The sequence below is a fragment of the Ursus maritimus genome, unplaced genomic scaffold, assembly GCF_017311325.1.
Source record: "Ursus maritimus isolate PB19 unplaced genomic scaffold, ASM1731132v1 scaffold_32, whole genome shotgun sequence".
Classification (NCBI taxonomy): Eukaryota; Metazoa; Chordata; class Mammalia; order Carnivora; family Ursidae; genus Ursus; species Ursus maritimus.
This window is the reverse complement of record NW_024425786.1, coordinates 28,831,908-28,852,356: the sequence shown is the minus strand read 5'-3', so window position 1 is coordinate 28,852,356 and position 20,449 is coordinate 28,831,908. Positions and strand designations below refer to the sequence as shown.

Sequence of the window (20,449 nt, the reverse complement as noted above, 5' to 3'; positions counted from 1 at the left end):
ATTTTTAGGTATAAATATAACCCTCACAACACCCCATGAGCAGGCAAGACAAGAGTCATTACCCCTGTGTTATTTTTCAAACTTCAAAAAACAAAAAGCAATGCATTCTTATTGTAGAAAAATTGGAGAGTTACAAAAAGTAAAGAGAATAGGTAAATCGCTAATAATTCCTTGACATATTTATAGCCTCCTGGTTCTTTTTGTTAAGCATGCATGCGCATATATGTATTTTCATTTTGAGTTTTAAGTTTATTTTTTAAAATGCAAAAGTAATACATGTCTATGTTAAGAAAAAACCTTTCATGATGGTTATACACAAAGAAAAGTTTCCCTCCTGCACCAGATCTTCCGGGGTATCTCCTCATGAGCAACCAATGTTTACTGTTACTTGGATATCCTCACGGAAATAATCTCTTTGTGCGTCTGTTTCTATACACATCATTACACATCTAAATCTTTTTCACTTTGTGTGGCCATCTTTCCATTGAGCTCATACAGATTTTTTTAACAGCTTTATTGAGGGATAAGTTACATACCATAAAATTCACCCACTTCGAGTGTACAATTCAATTACTTTGCGCAAACTTAATAGAGTTGTGGAACAACTATCACCACAATCCAATCTTAGAACATTTCTATCACCACCAAATTTGCTGTCATTTCCAATCTCATTTCCAGCCACAGACAACCACTCATCTACTTTCTGTCTCCATCGATTTCCCTTTCTGGACATTTCATCTCAATATACCCTATGTCATTTTTTGTGTACGGTTTCTTTTACTTAGCATGATGTTTTCATGGTTTGTCCGTATTGTAGCATTCCTTTATTGTTAAGTGATACCCCACTGTATGGATATCCTACATTTTGTTTAACCATTCATCAGTTAATGGGTGTTGGGGCTGAGACCAGTTTTGTTGATTATAAATAACACTGCTATGACCCTCTGAATATATAGACATGTGTTTTAATCTCTGTACCTAGAAACGTGCTTCATTCTTTTTTTATGGCTGTATAGCATTTCGCTGCTTGGATGTACCATTTATTTAACCAGTCCCCTTGCTTACAAACAATTGGGTTTTCTCCACATGTGCACTTTTTTTTTTTAAAGATTTTTATTTATTTCAGAGAGAGAGAGAGAGAGAATGCGCCCGCTAGCAGGCATGAGGGAGGGCAGAGGGAGAAGCCGACTCTCTGCTGAGCAGAGAACCTGATGCGGGGCTCTTGGGATCATAACCTGAGCCAAAGGCAGAGGCTTAACCGACAGAGCCACCCAGGCGCCCCTCCATGTGAATTTCTTTAAAAAAATTAAAAACAAAAAAAAAAAAAGATTGCTTACAAGGACAACGAGGTCTAGAGGTCTAGAGAAGGGAAAAACGTTGACAGAAGTCACACTGAAAGCTAAGGACTCAAGGTCCAGTCACCCAACTCCCATACAGGTTCTTCAACTACTCCTCAGTCTTTAACGTCCCTGCCTGCCCCGCCGGCCTCACAAAACCCCAGGAAGCCGGCCCCTTAACCTCAGATTCCTGAATTTCTCTACGCCCCCTAGAGGCACCTGGAAATCGCTCTGCATCCCTCCACTACACCTCCGGCCAGCAGAGGGCACCGCTGCCACCTCGATAGCGCAGACTGTGCTCACCTTTTGATGCTCCCTTTTCTTCGAGTCCCCGAGGCACTTCCGGCACCCGCGGAACTTTGGTGCAGCCGGACGCTCAGCGTGGGGCGCGGGCGCGCAAAGCGGCAGGAGTCGTTTCCGGCCGTGTCGGTGGTCTGAATCGAGGTGCAGCGGCGGAGGAAAAATGGAGACAATTCTGGAGCAGCAGCGGCGATATCATGAGGAAAAGGAACGGCTCATGGACGTCATGGCCAAAGAGATGCTCACTAAGAAGTCCACGGTGAGTGGGGCCTGGGCAAAGGCTACGTCGAGACTGGGCCCCATCCCGGGGTCTAACCTCGGAGAGCTTGCTTTGGCCCCGAGACCCTCCCGCGCCCCACCCCCGGGTCCCTCCCTGGCTCCCTCTCTGAGCTCCGGCCTTGGTAACCGCCCCTTCGAGGCCTAGCGCCGGCCGAGCCCTCGGCTGCTGCGGCGGAGACCTGGACGGGTAAGCTCCGCCCTCGGGCGGCCTTTCCACCTTCAGAACTCCCGCTAACGGCGCCTGTGTCACCGTTTGCTTTTCTCCAGCTCCGGGACCAGATCAATTCTGACCACCGCACACGGGCCATGCAAGATGTGAGTGCCCCGTTGTCCGCTTCTCTTTGGGTCGGGATAAGCTGGAAAAGAGAGGGGAGGCGGGGTGCGGGGTCTCAACATGAGCCCTGGCCAAAGGTAGCCAGATTGACCAGTCTCGGATTGTCCGCCTGGAGACGTCCTCATGGCTGCCAAACCCGAGGGTGCTGGCTGAACTGCCCTTCCTCGCCTCTGTGAACGGGACCTCTTATTCATACCATTCTTTGCTCATGATGTGCAAAGAATAGTTATGAGGAGTCAGTGGCTCAGGCACAAAAGGTACCATCCCCTCTCCCTCCCCTCCCCAGAATGCTGGGTATTAGTGTTTACCTCCCAGAATACCGTTTTGAAGTATTTTTACCTGCAAAACTACCTTTGCTTAGTAATAGTTCAGTTTCTTACTTTTAGGAAATGAATCAAAATACTTACTGCTGAATGATAGGTAAATGAAGGTTCATTATACAAAAATGCTCTCTATTCTTCCATGTATTTGAAATCTGTTTAGAAAGGATTGAAAGACCTAATCAGAGTTTCTGATTTGCAGGAGATAATTAGTATTATTAGCCCCTAGTTCCTTATTTAAATTCCCAAATTCAAAATACTGTGAAAACAAAGAGTTTCTTTGTGGGTTGGGGGGTGTTGTAATTACTTGGTGACAAAATCTGACTTGATCTCATTTGGCAGGAAAACCCTGACCTTAACAGATAAGCTTTTTATGGTCTTTATCCCACTTTGTAAATAATGCATAATTTTCACTGCAGAATTATTAATATGTGTTCCAGATCCCAGTAGGGATGTTACATGATATATAATACCTTTCCCAACTTAAAATTTTCGAATTCTGAAGCAATTCTGGTCCCAAAAGTTTTGAAAAAGGGACTAGGTCCCTGTACTATCTTGAGTTTGAATTCGGAGTTAGCTGTGAGATTTTATTTAGCTTGTGCACTCAGTTAAGCTTTTTCAAGTAGTGAAAATCATCTTGGGCTACTCTTCAATTTTGAGGGTCTTAGGTGGGAGTGAGAACTGCTGTTTAGGAGAGGGTGACTCTTACATGGCTGTGTAACTCTTCTGGAGACAATTAAGTATCAGTAGTAAATATAGGAACACTCCACCTTTCAAGAGGTGTCACTTAGGTAGTCTTCACCTTGACCTGTTTTAAAAACTAACCAGTACTGTCTATTAAAGTTACCAGAAGCACAGAGACGTGTTTTTTTTTTTGTTTTTTTTTGGTTTTTTGGGTTTTTTTTGAGGAGGGTAGGGGCAGAGAGAATCCCAGGCAGGCTCCATGCCCAGTGCAGAGCCCAACACAGGCTCGATCTTACAATCCTGAGATCATGACTTGTGCCGAAATCAAGAGTTAGTCGTTTAAGCGACTGAACCATCTGGGGGACCCCAGAAGCTACAGGAACTTTTAACACCACATCTCTCAGGGTTTCCCTGGGCTTTGACTAGTGTACCCTGTTGGTTGCTTAGCCCTATAGTTGTACAGATTGCTTTGTTCTGATGGGTTTTGTGTTTGCCTTTCAGAGGTATATGGAAGTCAGCGGGAACCTGCGGGATTTGTACGATGATAAGGATGGGTAAGTGATAGTCACTTCTAGTCCAGGAGTTAGTGCCTCTGAGGAGCCATAATTAAAGGACTGATTTTGTGCACTATGTTCTTTGGATTTTTCCTGAAATTGCAGGTTACGAAAAGAGGAACTCAATGCAATTTCAGGACCCAATGAATTTGCTGAGTTTTATAATAGACTCAAGCAAATAAAGGAATTCCATCGGAAACACCCAAATGAGGTACAGTACTCAAAGTATTTTTTCCAAACCTTCCTGAAGAGCATACTAAAGGAAAGACGTAAGGAGAATGGAGATACACCATTCAGATGTCCCTTCAAAAGAACCTGCCGGGAGCATATTTAGCTGACATCCTACAACTCCAATGCTTTCAGTTTCCCCCTCATCTTTAGGTCAAGGCCATACTCTTCCTGGGTAGCCCCAGCCAGTGACTGAGCACAAATGAGCATACTGTGGCCTGGCTGTTTCCATTCAGTGCAAGACTCTTGTAATGAGTAGTCTTTGCTCCACAGCTCCCCGTTGGGAAGGTAAAGGCTTTGTCTGAATCACAGTGTAGGCTCTCCCTGCCCAATCATGCTCTCTCCTGGTTTTTATCTTTCACAGCATTATCCCCAATAAAGTGCTTGCACTCCTAACTCTGTCTTGAAATCTGCTACCTAGGGGATCCAACTCAGAAAGAGGCTTCACTCACTTGCAGTGATCCTCACACCGTCAGGGTTTAGCCCAGAGGCCAACTCTCTCATAAAATATCTTTCCTAGTCCACTCCTCCCTTCCAGTGAATCTTTATGATCTGATTGTATTTTATGACCAAGAATGTGTACCCCACTATATTGTAATAGTATAAGGAGCAGGGATTATATCCCAATTATCTAGAAGCCATTGAACATCTTGAACAGCTGACCAGAGTTCAAGGGGGGAAAGGAGTTCTAGGGAGAAAGGGAGCAAGGCCATGCCTGCAGCGTGTGTGGAGAGGGATGGGTCATAGATTATTCTGAGCTTTCATGACTTTGTAACTGGAAAGTTGTTTGTTCCCTTGGGGAAAAAAAAGAGGTAACCCACTTGCAGTGGGAATGAATTTTTATATATGTAGCTTTTCAGGTGATGTTACATAGGTAAAAGTGTCCTGTGAGAGAAGTTAGGTGACTGGGGTCAGGCAAGAGATTTAAAAAAAAAAAAAAAAAAAAAGCTTATGATTTAGATCTGAGAATTATCTCATAGACTTGGTGGTTGAAGCTGTGAACCGTGGAGTTCTGGGAAAGAGACAATGCGAAGGTAGACTCAGAGCTTCTCCATGTGCCGTGAGGGTATACTGAGGACGACAAGGTAACTTGAGTGAAATGGAGCCTGGGAGTACTTTCATCACAGAGATCTAACGACAGCTCTAGGTAATGTCTTACTGAAGCTAAGCAAAACTGTTTCCGAGAGGAGGCCACTGGCATCAGCTGTTGACTGGTAACTGCCAGGATTGCTCCCTCATTGAAGCAGTGGGAATGGAAATGTGGTTACTGAGCCAAAAGTGGGTCATAGGGAAGCAGAAGTATGGATGGGGGGACAGGTATTTAAAAGCCTGGCAGAGAAAAGGAGAGGCAGGAGGATCATGAGGAAGCTCAGGAAGATGTGCGTGTTAAGGGTGCAGGTAGAGAGAGGAGGAGACTGGAAATACCAGAAATAAGACGTTGAAGGTAAGGGAAAGGAGAAGAGGGTGCATTCTCACGCAGGCAGAAGTTTTCCCCCCTTCGCAGCATCAAGTGTGAAGTCTTTGCTAGCCAAGAGAGTAGACATGAGTACCGTTCGGATGTATTAACCTTATTCCAGCCTTGATAGAAAGGTGATGAGAAATACATTTTAAAAAATGATTGGAAGGCTGCCCAAGATAAAATAAATGAGAAAGAAAAGTCCAGTTATGTGAAAAAATGAACACCTTGCATATGCCTGTATGTGCTTGTACATACGCATATATTTAAATATCCAGAATAGCGGTTTGCAAGTTTTGCGAAAATGTGTTTGAATCCTCCGGGGATTTTTATTTTTTAAAGATTTGATTTTTTAAAACACTCCCAGGTGATCCTAATGTTGAGCAAAAATTGGAAACAGGTGGTATAAAAAGGTCTCTTAACAGTGCTTACCTATTTGCAGCAGAAAGGGGGACTTTGGTTTTCATTTTGTGTTTTTGAGCTTTTGGGAGCATGCGTTACGAGAGGAGTTTTTAGGCAAACAGTACAAAAAAAGGAAAAGAAAAAAGCAAGGTAATTGCAGAATAATAGTAGGCTCCTAATGAAAAACCAAGTCTCAAATGTCAGAAGTCTAACTTAGCATACAGCCCATTTCTGCAACATTGCAACTTTTTTTGTTAAAAATTCACCTGACTTTTTCTTTTTTCCCTCAGATCTGTGTGCCAATGTCAGTGGAATTTGAGGAGCTTCTGAAGGCTCGAGAGAATCCAAGTGAAGAGGCACAAAGTAAGTAGGCTCAGCATCTTAAGCACTAACGAAAGGAAGGTTAATGACAGAGCTCAGATTTTGCCGCAGAGCCCCAGAGAAATTTATAGCCAGGTTCTCCCTTTGCTGGTTCTGGGCCGGATTGACATCCTAAATTGGCCTTGGACAAAATATTCATTTTGTACTACCCTTGCTCAAAATCAGTGGTCTGGAAAACAGGTCTGTTCACTTCGTGAGCATAGGAAGGACATTTGGGTGAAGAACTGTGTCATGAAACAGAAAACTAGTAATCCATTTGAAAAGCTACGTCCAAGAAAGTGGTCTTTAATGTCTGAATCACTGGTATCTTTGATTCTTTCAGACTTGGTCGAGTTCACAGATGAAGAGGGATATGGTCGTTACCTCGACCTTCATGACTGTTACCTCAAATACATTAACCTGAAGGCCTCAGAGGTAGGGCCAGTGGTGGCGAGGTGGGAGAGGGCACACGAAATGACAATGGTTCTGATTCTAGGGGTTGGTCAGGACGGCAGGCTGGGGCTTCTGGATAGAGAGCAATTAGACTACCTTCCTTGTGTTTTGTGACCATTACGTAAATATAAGGAAGTAATGGGCTTTCTTGGAATAAAACAGTATGTAAAATGAAAGGTTTTTATAGTGAATGCAAGAGCCTTATTTTAAATTTTTAAATTTTTATTTTTTTATTTTTTATTTTTTATTTTTTTAAAGATTTTATTTATTTATTTGACAGAGATAGAGACAGCCAGCGAGAGAGGGAACACAAGCAGGGGGAGTGGGAGAGGAAGAAGCAGGCTCACAGCGGAGGAGCCCGATGTGGGGCTCGATCCCACAACGCCGGGATCACGCCCTGAGCCGAAGGCAGACGCTCAACCGCTGTGCCACCCAGGCGCCCCATAAATTTTTAAATTTTTAAAAAATATTTATTTAGAGAGCGAGCACATGCGTGTGTGCATGCACACGCAGGGTAGGGACAGAGCTGAGCTGAGCACAGAGTCTGACTCGGGGCTCGATCTCACAAATTTGAGATCATGACCTGAGCTGAAACCAAGAGTCAGACACTCAACCCACCGAGCCACCTAGGTGCCCCTATTTATTTTTATTTTTTTAAGTAAACTGCACACCCAACATGGGCCTTTAACTCACGACCCTGTGATCAAGAGTCACATGCTCTATGGGGCGCCTGGGTGGCGCAGTCGTTGGGCGTCTGCCTTCGGCTCAGGGCGTGATCCCGGTGTTCTGGGATCGAGCCCCACATTGGGCTCCTCTGCTGGGAGCCTGCTTCTTCCTCTCCCACTCCCCCTGCCTGTGTTCCCTCTCTCGCTGGCTCGCTCTATCTCTGGCAAATAAAAAAAAAAAAATTGTAAAAAAAAAAAAAGAGTCACATGCTCTAGGGGGTGCCTGGGTGGCTCAGTCGTTAAGCGTCTGCCTTTGGCTCAGGGTGTGATCCCGGGCGTTATGCGATCAAGCCCCACATTGGGCTCTTCCGCTATGAGCCTGCTTCTTCCTCTCCCACTCCCCCTGCTTGTGTTCCCTCTCTCGCTGGCTGTCTCTATCTCTGTCAAATAAATAAATAAAATCTTTAAAAAAAAAAAAAGAGTCACATGCTCTAGGGACTGAGCCAGCCAGGTGCCACAAGCATACTATTTTATTAACGAATTTTATTGCTTATTAATATAAGCATATTTTGCTTTTATAAACATAAAATAGTGTTTTAAAAAACTCAAAAATACATATCGAGCTCCTGTGTTAGGCACCCGTAGTACTAAGTATGTGAAAAATGTAAAAACATAATCTTTGCCAGCAAAGGCTACTTAGTGTCTTTTATCACAAGAGTTGAGATTGAATGTGACAGTCTCAGAAAGATCACAGGAAGTGTATGATTAAGTTCCTCATGGAGTTGTGAGGAAATGTCCCAAAAGTTCAGTGACTGTACTTTAAGCTCCAAGAGGGCCGGTCCTGTTCCTGTCTTGTTCTCGTCTGTATCCATGCACTTGGTCCAGAGAGGCTCAATAAGTGATGGCATGAGTGAACAAATGGCACCTTCAGGACCTTAGCCTAGGATGTAGTGCGTGTCAGAGCCTTCTACCTTGCCTGCAATAGTGTTTGACAAATGTTTCTTTCGTTTACTGTTTATTGATTTGATCTTTATTTTGCAGAGTTAGTTACATGTCTAATAGTCTACTCAGTGCAGTGGAATTAACACCCCAGGTAGTGTAGGAATTAAATGATGGGCGGGGAAAAAAACTAAGACCCGCCGGGCCTTGTTAGTTTATTAGACAACACTCAGTTTTGATCTCATTCATTGGAGACTGTAGTGAAACTTGGTGCAAACCCCTAACTGGTGCTCTTGTCATTTCTCTTTTCAGAAGCTGGATTATATCACATATCTCTCCATCTTTGACCAGTTATTTGACATTCCTAAAGAAAGGAAGAATGCTGAATATAAGAGGTAGGCATTGCTAGCTTCCAGGCCTCTCCTGGATTTGATTAGAAGGTTATTTAATGTAAAGATTTCATGGCAGAGTTAACAAATTTTATTGCCTGAAAGGACACAAGTGACTTCCAGGTTTATTGGAGGATAGGGGTTTTGAATGCCATAGTTTTAAACCTTTGTAATACTCTGGCTCTGGAAGAATGTGCATCTTCTGGCACATCTGTGATCTTAACGCCCATGGTGTTCTTAAATTTGTCTCATTGTAGAAGGTAGTCTCAGGGATCTGTGTCTTTGGCGTTTAACAAGAAAAAGATTAGCATTTCTCTTGTGAGTGAAGTAAGGTGCCTGGCTCTGATGTATAGATGGAAAGTTTTGTTTGTGTTTTTATGCCTGTGGTTAGTGATCTGTACTACTGACTTTCTCTATTTTTCTCATTTTCTTTTTACCTAAAATCTTTTATTTGAGTTAATTAAGATTTTAGTATTTGAAATTAGGTCATGAGGATGAAATGAGATCAGAAAGGTCAGAATCAAGATGACAGGAAAAATTCAGTTGCAAGCTCATTCTAAAAATTAGTATTATTACTTTTAAAAACTGGTATCGCTGAAATTATATTTTACAGGGCATAACAATATATAAAAAATACAAACTCTGCTTTCTCTGTATTGTTCCTCTGTAGATACCTGGAGATGCTGCTTGAGTACCTTCAAGATTACACAGATCGAGTGAAGCCCCTCCAAGATCAGAATGAACTTTTTGGGAAGATTCAGAATGAATTTGAGAAGAAGTGGGAGAATGGTACCTTTCCTGGATGGCCGGTGAGCTCCAGTGGGGTTGGGGAGAGGACGTGCAGATCCCTCGGGATCGGTTGTGACTGTGAGGTGTCCAGCTCTGCCACGTCTGTCTGGTTTTCTTCCCATGCATACTTTGGAATGAAATTTGTCAGGGCCTCCGTGCCATTGGCTGAGCCCAGCATTTTCGCCAACTAGTGTCACCACTATTGTGTGGTTCCTACTGACCCAAAACTGAAAAGATTATGTGCTAGAATCTCCATCATGTATTTTTACTCCTGGTGATAAACTTGAGTTTTCCTGAACTCTCAGAGAGAGAATGAACCATCTTGTCTTTGGCTCTGCTCTTAACAGGAATTTGATTCATAGTCACGCATGCGTATAAGAGGCCATCTACCACTTGGTAACATAGGTGGTAGATGGCTCCCTTGTCTTCATTCTAAACCTGGATCTTACTGTTCTTCTTGCCAGAAAGAGACAAGCAGTGCCCTGACTCATGCTGGAGCCCATCTTGACCTTTCTGCATTCTCCTCCTGGGAGGTATGTTTTCTTTAGCAACTGTACTGGTCTCGCCTGTTCATTCCTCAGAGAAACCTCTCAATCTCCTGTTTCTAATGCCATGGATGTATTACGATAAGACACCAGTTCCTAGAACCAGACATCTACAAAGAACAGGCAAAGGTAAAGCTAAAAGAAAAAAACTTAGCCAACTACTTTGGAAACTGTAAAGTAATTCTAACTATATTAAACTATAGTGGAGGTAATCACTACCAGTCTGATTACATACGAACTTGACCACAGGGTCAGTCCTTTAGAGAGGTTGAGCTTAGTGCTAGGTGTTGGCTGTGGAATATATGGTTTTTTCATAGCTTCAAGAACATCCACACACCCGCCTGCAAAGACCTAAGCTTAAGCATTTGTTGTTTCTCAAATCTATTTATATGAAATTGTAACTTGGCTTTTTTTTTATAGGAGTTGGCCTCCCTGGGTCTGGACAGATTGAAATCTGCACTCTTAGCTTTAGGATTGAAGTGTGGTGGGTAAGAGACTGCTTTTTCTATCAGAACTGTCCCATTTTACTGTATGTTTGCACAATAACTGACTCTGATTCCATTCTTTCCATTATCCCACACTGCACAAATACGCAGACCTGTATGGTAGAGTAACTCTGAAACCCTTTACCCCTCCTATCTCCTTAGGACCCTAGAAGAGCGAGCCCAGAGGCTCTTCAGCACCAAAGGAAAGTCCCTGGAGTCACTTGACACCTCCCTGTTTGCCAAAAATCCCAAGTCAAAGGGCACCAAGCGGTAAGTGGCTGGGGTGGCACTTCTGTGGACAGTTTTAAGATTTTATTCCCATGCAGAATTTTTACCACAGCAACCTGTTTTACCGCCACTATTGATTCAGAGAGATCCAGTGTCGGCACTTTTTCTCTGCATCCGGTGGAGAGCGCCGTCGCTGTTACACAGCAAGGGCGGTCTGTGCTCCGGTGATTGAGAGCAGGTCAAGCCTAATGTTGAGACGGCTCAAGGTACTTTTTGGTATCTTGGGAGGCTATGGAGGCTAAATAGGTTCCAGAATTTTTTTCTAAGTTTATTTTTACTAGTGACAATTTAATCTTCTTTTAATTGAAGTATAGTTGACACATAGTGTTACATTAATTACAGTAGTTTGAGATGTACAGTGTAGTGATTTGACAAGTCTGTGCGTTATGCTGTGCACATCACGAGCAGACCTACTGTCCGTCACCATAGAACAGTGTTAGTGCCATTGGCTATGTTCCCTATGCTGTAACTTTCTTTTTTTTTTTTTTTAAAGATTTTATTTATTTATGTGACAGAGAGACAGCCAGCGAGAGAGGGAACACAGCAGGGGGAGTGGGAGAGGAAGAAGCAGGCTCATAGCGGAGGAGCCCGATGTGGGACTCGATCCCGGTACGCCGGGATCACGCCCTGAGCCGAAGGCAGACGCTTTAATGACTGCGCCACCCAGGCGTCCCCCTATGCTGTAACTTTCATCCCTGTAGTTGAATCTCTTCTTGAGCCACATGTTTGTACAGGGTTTTTTTGTTTTTTTTTTTTTTATGTCCTTTATAATTCTGAGAAGTAGTTGTTACCCTGATTTTTTGCAGATAAGGACTCAGAAAAGTTATGGAATGTGCCCACTATTCATAGTTACTAAGTAGCAGGTCAGGATTTGGGCCTAAGTCTGCCTGTCCCAGAGCTTGTCTCCTATACCACATTTCCTTTGTAGATTGTAATGATGGATATTTAAGTATCTTGATGTGTTTTTATGTCTTCTAGAATGAGGTCAGAAAGGAAGCATGCATTCCAAGAAATAACCTTAATACTTATGTCAGCAAGTCCTGAGCTGAACAGAGCATTTGCTTTCACAGCAAGACATTTGTCACATGCTTGTAGTTTTTAATGCACCCTTGGAATAAATGTTCCCAGACACAGGGGATGAGGCATTGGGTAAAAGAATCCTTGAGTGATACAGCTTGTTTTCTTGTTTCCAGAGACACTGAGAGGAACAAAGACATTGCCTTCCTAGAAGCCCAGATCTATGAATATGTAGAGATTCTTGGGGTAAGTATGGACTCTGCTTAGAGCAGTAAATACTGCAGGGTATGGGAATCAGAGAAATGTGAACTCGTGGGATTGTTTTTAGGGGCGAAAGAGGAAGGGTAGACGTTAAACTGNNNNGCATAGGGTTCTCTCAGGCACTTGACCCTTCAGTGAGGTCCCGTTCTGTTCATAGGTGCCTGTTAGGTGATGTTCTCAAGGTTGCCCAATTTCCACAAGGCCAAGCGGAGAGAATAGACTCCCCTCTCAATGCGGTATCCAGAATGGTGTAGTTTCTTTGCGTTCCAGAATATACCTAGAAGTCCCCAAATGTACCTAGAAGATGGAAGCATATACTCAAAAGGCATTAGGAGAAAGTCTACTCACAGCAGCTTTTCAGGTATAACTTATTACGAAAAGACATTACGTAAGCGTTCAGAAGATAACGAATTTGCTAGGACTAGAATGTTAGTGGTACAAAGCTGGCTACAAGCCGCTGCTTGAATATTCTTTCAAGAAGGAGCTGAAGGGTGGGTTGGGAGTGGCGAAAGGCCTCACCAGACAGGATGCTTATCTCAGAAGGAAAGGGGGAGGAATACAAGGGAAATCACTCTTTCAGGGAAGAGAAGGTAGAAGAAAGGGCAGCACTCATCCAAAGAAGATGGCCAGTGTCTCTGGGAGTCCTGCAGAAGATCAGCCTTTCAGAGAGTGTCTACTTTGTACAGTGCTCATCTCTCATAGCCTTTCCCTTTATAGATGCTCAGATGGCATTTTGAGTGATGGTTCTGGCTCAGATAGCTTGTTTACATGTCTCTGTCAGTTGCATGGATGTTTTTGTTCTGCCTTTGTGTGAGGACCATGCGTATAATAGCTATAAAACTAGTCACCTTTTGGTTCCCAACTGCTTTCAGGAAAGGGCTGGCTAGAATGTTGGACACTGGGGGCACTAGTTAATTTCCACAGTGAACTTGGCTGTGCTAGTATGGACAGCAGTCTGGGTTGCTAGTCCTCTGAAGGTGATTGGGAGGCTAATTTGTACCCATGACCTAAGATGTACCCTCTACTTTCTCCCTTCTTTGAGAGCACTTTGCCCTCCCTGCCAGGAGGTGGCACCACTCTCTAGAATTCGGCCAGAATGGTTTTCAGAAGTTGCTCCTATTATGCACTGATAAGACTTTTACTATTATCTCACCATTTATTGATACCTGTTGGTTTCCAGACATTGTGCTCAGTCCTTGGATACGATAGTGAATATGAAATGCCTCTTGACCTTGAAAAGGCCACTTTGCGGTTGGGGAAAATAAATGACCACGGCACAGTCAAATGCATGCTGTGACATACTGAGACTGAGTCTTCTAAGTAGAAAGAGGGAGAAAGAATGTTCTAGGAAGAAGAAACAAGAAGGGTGAAGGTAAAACATCATGGAGAGAAAGTGGATACTAAGAAATAATGAGAAGAAAACCAGTGTGTGTGGAGGGTGCCTTATAAGGGAGGGAGTGGTCAGAGAATAATTTGGAGAGTTATGTTGGAGATTTGGACTTTGTTCTTTAAATAGAAGAAAGACAGGGGCGCCTGAGTGGCTCAGGGGCGCCTGGGTGGCTCAGTCGTTAAGCGTCTGCCTTTGGCTCAGGGCTTTATCCCGGTGTTCTGGGATCGAGCCCCACGTCAGCCTTCTCCGGTAGGAGCCTGCTTCTTCCTCTTCCACTCCCCTTGCCTGTGTTCCCTCTCTCGCTGGCTGTCTCTGTCAAATAAACAAAAAAAATCTTAAAAAAAAAAAAAGACAATAAATTTTTTAAACAGAGTGTACCATTAGATGGGGGTTATTTAAAAGTACATAAATTTGGGGAAAAAATGGAAGTTGGCCTGGAATGAGGAGAGACTCAGGGTAAGTTAGAAGGTTGTAATCTTGGTGAGGAAGGAGAATAAAGGACTGGGTAAGGAAGTATTTTTAGAGACAGAAAGGACTTTGTTCTCTGTTGTTCTGCAGTAGTCCGTGGCCTCAGATGAGTATCTTAGGCAAGTGACCTAAAACCTTTGGCTTTTTCCTTCAGGATCAGGGAGAGCCTATTGATAAGGAGTTTTGATATGAAGGCAAGATTTGCCCTTTGTTGTACAAGTAAGAAAACCGTATCCTTGGAAGTGAGGGGTCAGCAAGGGTTGTAGAAAATTGCCCTTCTTGGGGGCGCCTGGGTGGCTCAGTTGGTTAAGCGTCTGCCTTCGGCTCAGGTCATCCTCTCAGAGTCCTGGGATCGAGCCCCACATTGGGCTCCCTGCTCAGCAGAGAGTCTGTTTCTCCCTCTCTCTCTGACCCTCCTCCCTGCTTGTCTCGCCCCACCCCCCTCTCTCAAAAAAAAGAAAGAAAGAAAGAAAAAGAAAATTGCCCTTGTTCTGCACTACTTTCCTCTGACTTCCCTTTTCATCTCTGGAACTGACAGGAACAGCGACATCTCACTCATGAAAATGTACAACGTAAGCAGGCAAGGACCGGGGAGGAGCGAGAAGAAGAAGAGGAAGAGCAGATCAGTGAGAGTGAAAGTGAAGATGAAGAGAATGAGATCATTTACAACCCCAAGAACCTGCCCCTCGGCTGGGATGGCAAAGTATGTGCCAGCATTACCACCTTCCTTCCCATCGCCTGTTCAGGAAGCAGATGCAGACACGAGTCTAATACTGTTTCTTATCTGATTTCTTTTAGCCTATTCCCTACTGGCTGTATAAGCTTCACGGTCTAAACATCAACTATAACTGTGAGATTTGTGGAAATTACACCTACCGAGGTCCCAAGGCATTCCAGCGGCACTTTGCTGTAAGGAACTCAGAGCCATTTCTCCTGGAAATTGAAGCGTGAAACACGCAGCTTTCAGAGAGGAGCACTAGCGTCCAGAGCTTAAGAAGCAAGAAGGAGTGGATCTAAAGTCAAGCACATGGCATTTGACCTTTGGCACCGTGCTAGCCTAGAATAATGCCTAAGATGGTTTCTGGAGGCATTCTGGCACTCTGCTATTTGAACTTCATTTCCTTTTGCTCTTGCTTGTTCATGCATTTCTCTCGTTTATCTTTCTGCCAGCATCTTAGACCATCCTCTGAATCCTTGCTCACTTCTCTACCCACTGCTAGTACACAGGACCAAAGAAGGGACTGACTGCCTCCTCTTTTGTGTCTTAAATGGGCCTTTTCCTCTTTGAAAAATAGGAACTAAGGGTAACATTTATTAAGTCATTCTTGAGACAAGGCATTATGTGGGTAGTAATCCAGGAAGTGGATTCACCCTTGTTGAGTTTCCCCCTTTGATTCTTAGTACTTGGAAGGAAGTTTTACAAATGGAAAAGATTTGCTAGACTAAGGGTAGAGAACGTATATGAACTTCTCCCTTCCTCCCTCAGACATCCATATCACTAACTGATCCTGGGTCTTTTCTGTTGGGCCCTTGAGTCATCTCTGAATTTTTCTCAGTACTACCTCCAAATGCATTGGAATTTGTGGGCAGGATAGAGCCCATGCCATTTGCCATCCCCTAGCCCAAACTCGTTGTCTGTCCCTGCTATCTTTCACGTCCTTGCTTATACCTGTGAGCAGTCTTCCCCCTTACTTACAGAAGTGACCTGCCATCAGTGATGCTTACTCATGCTGGAGGTGGGGGCTGCGTGGGAGGTCACTGGTTAATTAGAGTTGTGGTGTTTTTCTGTGGTCTTGACACAGGTCTTGTCTGGACTATTATTGGATCTGGATCTTGGTTTGAGAAACCAGCCCAGTGAGGAAAACAATGCAGTGCTGCTTTGAAATAACCACCTCTTATCAGTCGTGGCCAGCTGTTTACAAACGTGAGCCACAGAAGGAATGCTACCATTAGGCGGAGTCTTTTTCAAAGGGTCAGGTTAGGGTTTATGAACTGAATGGAGTTTGTGCTCCGTATGCAGTTATTCCCATTTCACATGGTCCTTCTCTTTCTCTCCTCCCAGGAGTGGCGTCATGCTCATGGCATGAGGTGTTTGGGCATCCCGAACACTGCCCACTTCGCTAACGTGACCCAGATTGAAGATGCTGTCTCCTGTAAGTATGCTTTGTTTACCGTTCCCTAGGCGCTAGATCACGTGGCCGCTCCTACGGCTCACCGCCCGCAGCGCCCTGGCGTACCCAGGTCTCGGGGCAGCAGGCTGTGGAGATGGAAAGGCTGCTACAGTCACACAGTAACTACATTTTTGAGGGGCATGGGTTGGTCAGCATACTGATTGTTTCCCTCTTGACGAGAGCCCTTCGCTGACTGCAAGACAGGCCTTTTCACTGGGGCCTTTGAGCTCCTCTCTATGCAAGATTTTGAGTGAATGGGTATATATGTTTTTCTGAACTGATTTAATGGTTAGGAACTGCAGATATTAAGGGAAAAATAGAAATGGTCTCAGTAAGCTTACTTTTTTTTTTTTTTTAAAGATTTTATTTATTTATTCGACAGAGATAGAGACAGCCAGCGAGAGAGGGAACACAAGAGCAGGGGGAGTGGGAGAGGAAGAAGCAGGCTCGTAGCGGAGGAGCCTGACGTGGGGCTCGATCCCATAACGCCAGGTCATGCCCTGAGCCGAAGGCATACGCTTAACCTCTGTGCCACCGAGGCGCCCCATCAGTAAGCTTACTTCTGAGGTGACAGGGCAGATGCACGGAAACGGGGTAGCAAAATAGCTTTTGCAGAAAGAGCAGAGCAGAGTGCATGTCGGGAAATGTGTTGTTAAAGCACTCGGGGACCTCAGTCATGCTCCCTGTTGGCCTGACAGCGGTAACTTTTCCTGCCATTAGCCATTATCCTCTAAAACTTTCTGTTTCTTTCTAGTTTGTCTTTTTGTCGTGTTTTCGCTCTCAGCTGGCTAGACTGAGAAGAAAGGAGTACTACCACTCCGCTTTGTGAAATTTTGGGCAGTCCCCCCCCCCAGGTGCATATCACATTGCTCAGCTGGTTGGCCAGCTGACTCCTTTGGCCCCTTCTCTGGGGTGGTTCACGTCCATTACAGAGGCAAATTAGAAATGACCACCTAAAGCTCCCTGAACAGTGGGGACTGCGCTTACCCGTGGTGCGCATTGAGTGACGCAGAATTGTCGAATCCGTATGTCGTACACCTGAGGCTAACAGCATGTCGTATGTCAGTTATACAGTTATACTAGAGTCGTACCAAAAGAAAGACCTCCCTGATACCGGTTTAACCTGTGGATTTGGGGGACTTTCTTTATTGAGTTTTTTACGTGCAGTCAGCTTTGGGGACTTCCCACTTCGTCTTTCCTTACTCATTTGCAAGTCAGGATCATAGAGTAGCTCCAGTCAGAATTACACTGTGTTTCATTATCAGATCATCCAGTTCACTTCTAATTTACTTTTATTTTTGCCCTTCACTATTTTGGAGGAAATTAAAATAGTAATGAAATGTCTAGAATCATAACACTGTATTTCGAATGCAGTCTCATTTTAAAATGTATTTTCCAGATGTGCGTACCCCTAGTAAGTAGGGTCACAGTTCATGTTTTGTGTATTTTTTATGTCCTGCAGTTGGCCTCACTTAATTTATTACTTCTGATACCTTGAGATTGGTGTTGACATCATTTTAGGCTTACAGTCATGCCAACTGCTAAAACAAAAGTGATACTTCCATTAGTTTTGTTTTGTGTGTGTTTGTTTTGTGGATAGTGTCGCAAGCATTTCCCCCAAGTCTTATGTTAAATTAAATAGAAGTAGGTGACAGGTCATCCTTACCTGGCTGCTGTTTTCAGAGGAAAGGGTGCTTGTGCATCTACACTGATGTTAAGATGGGCTCATGGTTTTATTAATCACATTCCACGAGAGACAAGATCACATTTTACCACTTTTTCTTTTATTGGGCATCGGGTTAAACAGCATTCCTAGATACTTTCATACTGGTAGATACTCTTTTAACGCAGTTATTTATCCTATTGGAATTCTATTCAGAAGTTTTATATTTATGTTCATAAGTAAAAGATGTGCTTCTTGTTTTCCTTCGAATCACTTGTCAGGTTTAGGGATCAAATCCGTATTTAGACGTAAAATGGATGGGATTACACGCTACATTCTCTTCTGTCATTTGAAACATATTTAAATAGAGATTACTTCTTCATACAAAGGAAGCAGCCTAAAAAGATTCGCCAGTTAACCCATACAATTTCTTGATTTATTATGACACAGTGGAAACCAAGTGCTTCATTTCTCTTCTGTTTTCTTTTTCCTGCCAATACTTCTGTCCTCGTAGGGTTTTTTTTATTCCTTTCTTAAGTCTTTAGATGAGAACTTTCTTCTTTTTGTTTCTTTATTCTTTGTAATACAGGCACTTAGAACGTTATTCTTCTAGAAATCCATTAAGCGTATCCATTATTGATATATTTAGAGCTTTATTAAAGAGGTTATTTCTCATTTTTAAGAAATTATTTAAAAGAGTATTTTTAATTATATATAGTCGATTAACCACCTTTGAACTCTGTTTTATTTATTCCTATTTTTCTTGGCCCATGCAGTAACATAAAGAATTTCTACCTTTACAGTATACTGTATCTTTGTATCAGGAATATAGTCTGATTCATTAAAGATTTCTGTACGTCTAAGAAGGGGGTGCTTCTCTCCACCCATGGGCTATTTAATCTTCTTGCCGTGTTCAGGCCCTTAATTTCGTTCTTATATTTGTTTCACATCCTGCTAGGGGTATGTTGACATTCTCAGTTACAATTAAATTTGTCTCTTGCATTTCTACCAGTTTTGTATTTATTGTGGTGTTTGAACCACATAAACTCAATATTGTATTATAACCTTACTGATTACTCCCATTTTCTTTTTGAAATTCCCTTTATCTGATAGCTTGTTTGTTCTCTTGTGATGGCCTTAGACCATTTCCCATTATCAAAAGTTGGGCAGCAGATGTGGCCATTTTCTACCCCGGTCATCAATACTCACCACTGTATAGGCATGTTAAGCCTTTTACATTTCATTGTATTAATTAATGTATTTGTATTTAACTCTTTTGCTGGAAAGGTTATCTTATTTTTTGTTAGATTGCTCATTTACATGGATTAAATAGTAGACTTGTATCTATTCCTTTTAGACAGATGTTTTCCTAATATTTCTAACTTCAGGTTTTAACTGATAGTTTATTTCTATTACAAATTTTTATTAGCTATTATAAATATAATTTAGTCATATTATTTATAGGAGTTGATCAGATCTTGATGGCCTGAAGCACTGAAAATTTTATACTTATTTCTTACTCTCATAATGATCCAGTGAGCAGATTTTATTTTGTGTCTTTGATCTTATCCTGTTTATCAATATTCTTATCACCTTGTTTATAAAAAGTGGCTTTTCTGCTTTCAGATTTATGTCATCTCTTGTCATGATCTTTTACCCTGGGACTTGGTTGATTGATTCTGTCAAGTTCTTTACGTTTTGGTATGTTCCACTTCAAGGGTAAGGTTGGTTCAGAACCACATTCCCAGTGTAGCTTCTTGCAGTGGTTAAGAGTGCAGGAGAGGTAACATGTCAGTGTTCAAATCGTGGCTCCACCACTTGCTAGCTTATGGGACACCGGGCAAGTTACTAACCTCTCTCAATGCCTCCGTTTCCTTATCTATCAAAAGTGGGTGATAATAATACATTCGCTTAACAGAGCTGTTTCGAAATGAGATAATGTAGGCACAGTGCTTACAACCATGGCTGATGACCGTGCAGAGGATACTCTGTGAGGAGGCATAAACCACCCCCACCCTCATCAACTCCCTTTGGGGGCGCCTCTGCAGGTCCCGAGGGAGGGATCCAGTCACCTTCACCTTTTCACTCAGGGTTTAATTTTCAAATTGCTAGCTACCATTTATCAAGTGCCCCCTTTGTGCCGGGGAAATGGGAGGTATTTTACATTCATTGAACTTTGAGAACAAGCATTGAGGTAGTAGGTCACCCACATTTTCAGAAGAGGAAAGTTAGGTAACTTTTTCAAGGTCCCGTAGCTTGTAAATGGAAAAAAGCCAGGGATCGAACCCATGTCTGTCCTACAGCAGAGTCTTTTCTCTTTCCACAATGCTATACTGCCTTTCAATCAGCCTCACCAAGTAGACTTTTTTAGAGTTGACCATCAGGGCACCTGGCTGGCTCTCCGTCAGAAGAGCATGTGATCTCGGAATTGTGAGTTTCAGCCCCCGTTGGGTGTAGAGATTACTTAAATAAATAAATAAATTTTTAAAAAATGAAAATAGTTGATCATTAAGCTGCTTCCAGGAAGAAATGCCATGTATTCTCTCCTTGGCCATACCTAGATTTTTAGAAAAACTTATTTTTTTCCAGAACATTGTTGGCAGGTTCATGATTCTTCCATTATCCAAATTATTTTCAGATCTATCTCTTTTTTTTTTTTTTTTTTTTTTTTT

The 20,449-nt window shown here is 42.9% G+C and overlaps 1 protein-coding gene across 1 annotated transcript in view; it reads left to right on the top strand.

Annotated features, from left to right (window-relative positions):
• The first annotated feature begins 1,685 nt into the window (after window positions 1-1,685).
• The window catches only part of SF3A3 (splicing factor 3a subunit 3), a 22,804-nt gene continuing 4,040 nt past the window's right edge, over window positions 1,686-20,449 (top strand). The window contains exons 1-15 of the mRNA XM_008694370.2: window positions 1,686-1,896; window positions 2,184-2,231; window positions 3,756-3,808; window positions 3,914-4,019; window positions 6,185-6,257; window positions 6,598-6,689; window positions 8,624-8,706; window positions 9,371-9,509; window positions 9,954-10,022; window positions 10,455-10,522; window positions 10,682-10,789; window positions 12,001-12,070; window positions 14,482-14,646; window positions 14,742-14,852; window positions 16,006-16,096. Of these exons, the coding sequence (XP_008692592.1) occupies window positions 1,801-1,896; window positions 2,184-2,231; window positions 3,756-3,808; window positions 3,914-4,019; window positions 6,185-6,257; window positions 6,598-6,689; window positions 8,624-8,706; window positions 9,371-9,509; window positions 9,954-10,022; window positions 10,455-10,522; window positions 10,682-10,789; window positions 12,001-12,070; window positions 14,482-14,646; window positions 14,742-14,852; window positions 16,006-16,096 (1,372 nt within the window). The 5' untranslated portion in view covers window positions 1,686-1,800. The remainder of the gene's footprint in view (window positions 1,897-2,183; window positions 2,232-3,755; window positions 3,809-3,913; window positions 4,020-6,184; window positions 6,258-6,597; window positions 6,690-8,623; window positions 8,707-9,370; window positions 9,510-9,953; window positions 10,023-10,454; window positions 10,523-10,681; window positions 10,790-12,000; window positions 12,071-14,481; window positions 14,647-14,741; window positions 14,853-16,005; window positions 16,097-20,449) is intronic.